General features: G+C 56.3%; 1 protein-coding gene across 1 annotated transcript; it reads left to right on the forward strand.

Annotated features, from left to right (window-relative positions):
• The first annotated feature begins 1,301 nt into the window (after positions 1-1,301).
• Positions 1,302-6,068, forward strand: LOC110258367 (translation initiation factor IF-2-like). The gene is made up of 3 exons (XM_021081656.1): positions 1,302-1,322; positions 3,157-3,674; positions 5,812-6,068. The coding sequence occupies exons 1-3, from the start codon at positions 1,302-1,304 to the stop codon at positions 5,963-5,965; spliced, it is 693 nt and encodes a 230-aa protein (XP_020937315.1). The 3' UTR covers positions 5,966-6,068.
• Positions 6,069-8,405: the final 2,337 nt, after the last annotated feature.

The raw sequence follows: 8,405 nt of genomic DNA on the forward strand, positions 1-8,405 counted from the left end.
GGCCCGCTCTCTGCCCTCCTCTGCCTGCTTTGGCCCCAGAAGGGCTGGACCCGTGGGTGGGGAGCTCGGGTGAGTGAGACGGCCGTCTGGTCTCCACCTGCCCTTGCTGGTCGCTGCAGCCACAGCCTGCCTCGGGCCCCTCTCTTAGAAGCTCGCGTCCCCAGGTTCTGCCCCCGCCCCATGCCCACCCCCAGGAGGTATCACCTCCCTGCTCTACCAGCTTTGGGAGCCTCCCACCCCTTCCCAAGAGCTCCGGACCCTGGCCTTGATAAACAGGCCAGTTCTCATGCCGTCCCTGATTCCCCTGCTTTCATGTCCCCTGCTGGGACTCTGACCAATGGGGTCACACACACAGCGTATTCGTTTCCAGGCTACGTGCATTTATTTTTACTTATTTATTTATCTATTTTGTCTTTTTGCCTTTTCTAGGGCTGCACCCGCAGCATATGGAGGTTCCCAGGCTAGGGGTCGAATTGGAGCTGTAGCTGCCGGCCTACACCACAGCCACAGCAACTCGGGATCCGAGCCGCGTCTGCAACCTACACCACAGCTCACGGCAATGCCGGATCCTTAACCCACTGAGCAAGGCCAGGGACCGAACCCGCAACCTCATGGTTCTTAGTCAGATTCGTTAACCACTGAGCCACGACAGGAACTCCAGGCTACTTGCATTTAAAATGATGGAAGCCTAAATGTCCCTCCGTGGACCAAGGGATATCAGTGGTGCATCCAAAATATGAAATTCCATGGGGCCATTAAACAGATGACACAGATCTGGCACTGTTCTAGGTGCCGAATACACGGCAAAGGCCAAGACGGCGGCCTGAGCGTCCATGCTAGTCCAGGGACAGGCTGTAGACCAGCGCGCAGAGCAGTAAAAGGAGAATTTCAGAGAGTGACGAGGGCTTGGAAGAAAGGGGACACGGTGATGACATGGAGAGGGAGGTGGGTGTCTGCCTCATAGATGGGGTCACAGGGTGGCTGCTCGGGCGGTGACCTTGTGGCTGAGAAGTTAACACAAAGGAAGCAGATTTGTGAGGCTTTCCAGGTGAAGAAACCTGGGCACAGGGTGGGAACAGAAGGCAGAGCGCTCAGCAGGCCTGGACGCCCGTGGCTGGGCCTCTGCCCAGGGGCCAAGTGGCTCCACCCTCCCTGCCTGGGTCCTGCGGCCACGGTGACCCTGGCAGCGGTTCCTGAGGTTTCCTGCCCCTGATTTGCTGGGCCACCGAGCTTCCTGAGGGTGTTTCCCTTCCTCCTCTCAACCCCCCAGCTGACGGCGGAGGACTTAGAAGGCCCGGGGCATGAAGCGGCACTCTGCCAAGGTCAGACACAGACCAAGCGCCCGATGGATGTGTGTGCAGGAGGCAGGAGGCCGGGAGCCCGGACGGAGGGCGGGTTGGCAGTCCTCTCTCCTGGCGGAGACCTGGCTGCAAGTCTGCAAGCCCTGCCTTCCTGCTCCCCGAGGCACGTCCTTGCAGGAAACAGAAATGCCCCATTGCCACCGGGAATGTTCCCTGCATCCAAAAGCACTGAACCCAGCAGCACCTGCAGCTGCCCAGGCGGGCATACTCTGTGGGATCAAGGAGGCCCCTGACTATGGGACCCCAGCGCCTCCTCTGAGGCGGGGGGAACCCCTCCATTGCAGAGTCAGGTGGAGACTTCAGTGATGTCATGGGGGCAGCATGCAGTCACACTTGGCACGTTAAGTGCAGAGTGTCCTAGCTGATGACAGTGATGACAGGGGAGCTGAAAGACTGGAGGCGGCCATTGGTGCAGCCTGTGCAGCCCTGTCCCTGCCGGGCCACCCCCTCCTACCTGGCGGCCCCTCCTCCACTGGCTTCCAGAAGCGTCTTCACAAAGGCTGGCTCTGACCACAGCTCTCTCTTGCTCAGAAGCCTTCCATGGCTCCCCAGTGCCTTGGGGATAAAGGGCCCTTTGGAGCCTTTGAGCTAGGATTTCCTGATTTCCTCTCCCAGAGCCTACAGCACTACTGGAGGGAATTGCTCGCTGCCTGGGGTGGAGGCTGGACCAGGAAGTCAGGGAGGAGGCATGGGAGGGGCTCCAAGGAGGACGCCCAGGCTTCACAGCAAAGACTGCAAACACCATAAGTACCTGCTCTCGGCTCTTTACAGACCAACCTGCTGAGAATCCAAAGAGACAGGGACAGGAATGGCCCCTCTTTCAGAAGAGCAAACTGAGGCTCCGAGAAGTGAGGCAACGGCTGGTAAATGGCAGGACCAGCTTCTGAGCCTGGGTGCCTGGCCCCCTGCTGTGCTGCTTCTTCATGGAAGTAGCAAGGGCTGGCATCTTCCTCCCGGGAAGAAAGGATAGCTTCACTGGAGTTTCCAACGTGGCTCAGCAGAAACGAATCTGACTAGGAACATGCGGGTTTGATCCCTGGCCTCGCTCAGTGGCTTAAGGATCCGGTGTTGCCATGAGCTGTGGTGTTGGTCGCAGATGTGGCTTGGATCTGGCGTTGCTGTGGCTGTGGTGTAGGCTGGCAGCTACAGCTCTGATTGGACCCCTAGCCTGGGAGCCTCCATATGCAAAACAAAAACCAAAAAACAAAAAACCTGCAAAGTAGCCAACCGGGTTCTGCCTGTGTTCCTGGAAGTGGCGGGCCCTCAGAAGGCTCTAGAGCTTAAAGCCCAGGACAGCGAACCCAGCCCAGCCCGGTTTGGCCCTGCCCACAGCGGGAAGGACTGGGGTGAAGCACAGGGAAGGGTGGGGGGCAAAGCTGTCCTCGGTGGTAGGCGGAGCGCTTTTGACCGGGTGACCTCCGCCGCAGTGGCCTTGGACAGCTCCCTTCCTCCCCTGAGGCCTGGGTCAGCTCCGCGGTGGCACCAGAGCTGGGTCCCAGCAGCAGCCCCACGCTCACTTGCCCCGGCCGACGTCCCCACACCTGGCCTGCCTTTCTCGCCACCTGTCCCAGGTCACCTGTCCTCCAAGCCGGAAATCAAGCACCGTTTTCTCCCCCTACCGCCCGGCTGCAGGCCTCGGATGTCCCGCCGAGTCCCCCTGGCCTAGCCCGCCGGAGCCAGACCCCCATCCTCCCTCTCCGTCCGCGTTGAGCTCCCTGCGCGGTGGGTGAGGGGGCCGAGCAAGCGCCCAGGCCTCTGAAATGGGGAGCAAGTCCCTTCCTCCCGCCGAGAGTAGGGTGTCAGCGCCGCACTGGATCCCGTCCAGCTCCGCCTCGATCCTCGGGCCGATCCACTCTCCTGCTGTGCGGGGCTAGAGGCTGCAGGCGGCGGCGCTGAGAGAGGAAGGTCAGCGGGATCCCCTTCTCCGGCTCGTGCATCCGGCACCCGCGCCGGTCCCCGGGGAGAGACGGAGGGAGGCCGGAGACTCGAAGAACTGGGGACCGAGAGAGACTCCGAGCCACCCACGTCCTTCCTCGCCCCCGCCCCCCACCCCGGTCCAGGGCAGGGCGAGGCCCCAGGCCGGCCGCCCGCATCTGCCTTTCCGCGGTGGCGGTTCGCGGGCGCTGCGGTCCGGGGGAGGCTGAGCGGCTGTGTGTCGCCCGGGCCGGGAGGGGGCGCCCGAGAGAAGCTCCGCGGCCCACGGGTGAACGCCCAGCCGGGACCCCAGAACCCCGCGGTGGGGGGCAGGTCCATCCCAGCTGACGCAGAGTCTCGGAACCCGGTTCAACGCGGTCCCCCCCAGGCAGGCTCAGGGTAGGTCACGGGAGGGCGGTTCCGGCCTGGGGGCAGTCCTGGGTCCCCGTCTCCCCACTCCAGACCTCTCCGCCCACTTGACCCCGCGCTCACAGTAGGCGGAGCACACCACAGCCCCCGTGGAGGCTGACGACAATGTGGGTGCATAGACCCTGGGAAGGGTGCCCTGCACGCCTGCTTGCCCATGCTGCCTGGGGCTACTTCTCTTGGTGTGATTCTTTTATTATGGCATTATAGAAACTCCGGAATCTGAGTATTTACATTAAAGAGAAGTGTCAGTCTTTAGGGGCTGGAGATGTGGTGTTGGAGCAAGACGGCTGCAAATCTCTGCCTCCGGGCCTTTCACTCTAGCGAGTGAGAAAAGGAGAGCGACGTTTTCTCCAGCAGGACCACCCTCTTTCCTAGCTGTCAATCCATCCCTGGGTCCGTTCACTCCTCCCCTGCCCATTTACTTAGGACCCTCCGCCCACCGGCCCACCGAGGCAGAAGGGCTGCTTCTGGACCTGCTTCCCCCTGAGGATCAAAGTATAGGACCTGGGTGCTCACGTTCCGATTAACACCCAACCGCCTTAATTCCCTTCGCTCTGCTGGTGCCTTCGGGGGAGCCTGGGTGTTTTATTCCAGGATCGCCACAAGAGGGCGCCAAGACAAACCTGCCTCCTCGGAGCCAGGATTCCACCCACACAGAGGGCTCCCAGCGGGTGCTGCCCTACCCCTGCTCAAGCTTTGGCGGCTGAGGGCAGGTGGAGGGGCTGCATAGGGGATAACTCGGGCCACACCGCAGCCAGGGAGCATCAGAGGTGGTTGGTCCTTACTCTTTTTTTTCTTTTTAGGGCTGCTCCTGCGGCATATCCAAGTTCCCAGGCGGAGCTACAGCTGCCAGTCTACACCACACCCACCTCAAAGGCAGATCCTTTGACCCACTGAAGGAGGCCAGAAATCGAACCCACACCCTCATGGATACTAGTCAGGTGTGCCACCCGCTGAGCCGCAACGAGAAGTCCTGGTTGGTTCTCACCCCTTCCCTCACTGCCTTGGCAGGAGCACTGAGGCCCAGAGAGGGCACGCGGCCCACTGCAGGGCACACAGCAAAGGCTGGGCATAGCAGGGACACACAGCTCCTGCCTCCAGATCTGTTTGTCTCCTCTGGAGAAGGGCCCGAGGTGGAGGGCAGAAAGGAGGGTTAGAAGCGGAACTGGAGCCTAGAGGCCAAGATGGGCCCCAAGAGGACTCCGTGGGCTCAGATCTGGCCTCGGGGCCTATCCTTCCAGATACCTCCACCCCGCCCCCTCCTGCCGCTCCATATTCAGAGCTTTATGCCTCCCTGGCCTTGAGTACTTCCTTCTCAGGCCCTATTAGGCCCCGTTCCCAAGAGCCACCGGGCCCTTGTCAGCTCACACCTTGGGTAAAAGTCAACACCTACGGTGAGAGCTAGCACCCTCATTAACAAGTAGGGAGAGGAGTTCCCGTCATGGCTCAGTGGTTAAAGAATCTGACTAGGAGCCATGAGGTTGCGGGTTCGATCCCTGGCCCCTCTCAGTGGGTTAAGGATCCGGCATTGCCGTCGCAGACACGGCTTGGATCTGGCATTGCTGTGGCTGTGGTGTAGGCTGGTAGCTACAGCTCCAATTAGACCCCTAGCCTGGGAACCTCCATATGCTGCAGGTGCGGCCCTAGAAAAGACAGAAAGACAAAAAAAAAAAAAAAAAAAAAAAGTAGGGAGAGAAAATCCTGCCCAAGTGGAGAGGAGGTGGGGTGGCCTTTGGGGGATGGGGTGGGGGGGAGGGGAGCGTGCCAGCACAGGCTTTCCTGACACGAAGGTGCCTGGGTGTGGAGATGGTGCGGTTGCAGCCATGCTGACCACCACGGCATTGCTTTGTGACCCTAAGGCAGCCCCTGTCCTTCTGGTTCAGGCACTGCCCAATGAAGACGTGTGTGTGTGTATGGGGAGGGGGTCGCTTCTCAGAACTTAGCTGACTGGGGTACTTGCCTGTCTAAACCACACGCCCCCAGAGCTCCCCGTTGTCATCAGGGACCCCTCATCAGGAACCAGTCTCTTAGCCGGGCACTCCCAGCCTTGCATGATCTCTGCCAACCTCTTTTTCAACCTCACCTCTCTTTTCACCTACATCATCAGGTCTCCTACCCTGCAGCCACTCTGCCCAGATCAGGCCTCCCCAGTCCTGCCCCTGGGAACGGGTGCAGAGAGCTACAGCCAGTCCATGGCCAGAAGATGGAGGCTTCGAGATTTGGATGCAATGCACATGCGTACACTGACGCTTCTCTTCTGACCTGCCTCCTTTTTTTGAACCATCAGACTGTGAATTCATCAGACGTGCATATGGATGGGATCTTATTCACCTTGGTAATCCCAGAACACAGCACTAGCACTGAGCAATGAGTGTTTTATATCTATGTTTAATATTAATATGTGTTAATACATAAAGGCTTAGTTTACTAACGACTGGGCAGAAGAACGGTGAGAAGATGAGTGAATGATGGAGATGGTAGTGGAAAAAGAGAAGTGAGAGTGGTTAACTCAAATTATGAATAAAAAGAGAAGTGAGAATGGTTAACTCAAATTATGAATAAAAAGAGAAGTGAGAATGGTTAACTCAAATTATGAATAACATAAGAACATAATATAGAGATAATAGGTGAATGCTTGAGAATGATGAATGGTTACTTTAGTAGGTGAATAGATGGTTGGAGGCAGTGAATGATTGCGTGGGGAGATGAATTAATGGGTGAAGGATAGATGCAATGCCAGATGTGTTATGTGGGTGGTTGGCGTGTAGATAATGATGGTAGAAGCATGGTAGATGGTGGCGCTAGGTGGTCAATGGAAGGAAGGTGGTGGATGGTGGCTGCGTTTATGTAATAGTAGCTGGTTAAGGGATGATGAACAGATAAATAGACTGTAGGTTAATAGATGGAGAACGGGTGTATGTGGACACTACATTGATGGGTTGATGGCTACTGAAATAATCTGTAGATAGTGAATGCCTTGCAGGTAATTGGAGGTGGTGGGTGACTGGTGGATGCTTATTGGTTGAATGAATCATGGAAGTACGGACGGATGATGGCCAAGCAGTAAGTGGATTATTGCGGAGGATCTATCCGTGGAGAATGGATGGCTCGATGATGGGAAAATGTGAGCGGGTATATGATGGATGGATGGCTGATGGATGGTAGACAAGTAAATGGCAGCTGGCTGGTGCATGAATGGCAAATAAAGGGATGGTTGCCAGATCAGTGGATACTGGTTCGTGTACCGTGAAGTGTAGACGGAGAGTGGATGGTGGATGGATTCCGGATGAATGGATGATGCTTAGGTGATGAATGGATGATGGGTGAGTGATAAATGGCTACATCTTGGAATATGGATGCATGAGAGGTGACCGTCGGATGGGCAGATGATGGAGAGATGGTGGGTGGCAGGTGGCGAGTGGTGTACTGTAAATGGATGGCATAACGTGCAGATGGAGGAAGATGGAGAGATGGCAAGTGGATGGTGACTGGGTGATGAGTGGAGATGGATACTGAATGAAGGTGGATGACGGGTGCTGCGCGGATAATGACTGGATGGATGGTGCACGGGCTGTAATGACGGATGGAATTAGGTGGATGAATGCTCACTGCTGTCTGTCTCCCTACTCTATTCCCAGCACCCGAAATAATGCTTGGCACATACAGGGCACTCAGTAGATGTTTCTAGACTGGATGAATATGGATGGGCAGTAGATGACATTTGAATGAGTTTTGGATGAATAATGAATTATGGCTGGATGATGACTGGATAGATAGAGGGTATTGCGAGATGGGCAATAAATGGATAGATATGTGGTGGGTACAGATGAGAGGTGGGTGGATGGTAGATGGTTGGTGGGTGGTGGGTGGATGGTGAGTTGTGGTTCATAGAAATATGAATGAATTAGGGATGAGGCTTGAATTGTGGATGGGTGGATTGTGGCTGGCTGGATACATTTGGATAAATGGGAGTTCCCATCATGGCTCACTTGTAACGAACCCAACTAGGATCCATGAGGACACAGGTTTGAACACTGGCCTCACTCAGTGGCTAGGGGATCCGGCATTGCCGTGAGCTGCAGTGCGGATCTCAGATGCAGCTTGAATCTGGTGTTGCTGTGGCTCTAGTACAGGTGGCAGCTGTAGCTCCGATTTCACCCTTAGACTGGGAACTTCCAAATGCAGCAGGTGAGGCCCTAAAAAGTAAAAAAAAAAAAAAAAAAAAAAAATTGGGAGTTCCCGTCGTGGCGCAGTGGTTAACGAATCCGACTAGGAACCATGAGGTTGTGGGTTCGGTCCCTGCCCTTGCTCAGTGGGTTAAGGATCCGGCATTGCCGTGAGCTGTGGTGTAGGTTGCAGACGCGGCTCGGATCCTGCATTGCTGTGGCTCTGGCGTAGGCCGGTGGCTGCAGCTCCGATTTGACCCCTAGCCTGGGAACCTCCATATGCCACAGGAGCGGCCCAAGAAATAGCAACAACAACAACAACAACAACAAAAAATTGGATAACGGTAGATGGATTATTGACAACTAGATGTGTGGTAAATGGATAAATGATCAGTGGATGGATAATCGTTGCTAATATTAATGAAAGCTGTTAGTGAGTGATGGATGTATGGGTGGTGAACTCATGTTGGACTGAAGGCTACTTTCATGGCGTATTGATGCTTGGTAAATGGTGGGTGCGGGTGGTGGACGGAGG

The sequence above is a fragment of the Sus scrofa genome, unplaced genomic scaffold (assembly GCF_000003025.6).
Source record: "Sus scrofa isolate TJ Tabasco breed Duroc unplaced genomic scaffold, Sscrofa11.1 Contig1914, whole genome shotgun sequence".
NCBI classification, from domain to species: Eukaryota; Metazoa; Chordata; class Mammalia; order Artiodactyla; family Suidae; genus Sus; species Sus scrofa.

What these genes read in the sequence shown, in the direction of transcription:
- LOC110258367 (XM_021081656.1), top strand. Translation starts at nt 1,302, where the DNA reads ATGAAGCGGCACTCTGCCAAG. An exon ending in TGAAGCGGCACTCTGCCAAG is followed by an intron (nt 1,323 to 3,156) that starts GTCAGACACAGA and finishes CGCCGAGAGTAG; the next exon opens with GGTGTCAGCGCCGCACTGGA. An exon ending in CCCCCCCAGGCAGGCTCAGG is followed by an intron (nt 3,675 to 5,811) that starts GTAGGTCACGGG and finishes CTACATCATCAG; the next exon opens with GTCTCCTACCCTGCAGCCAC.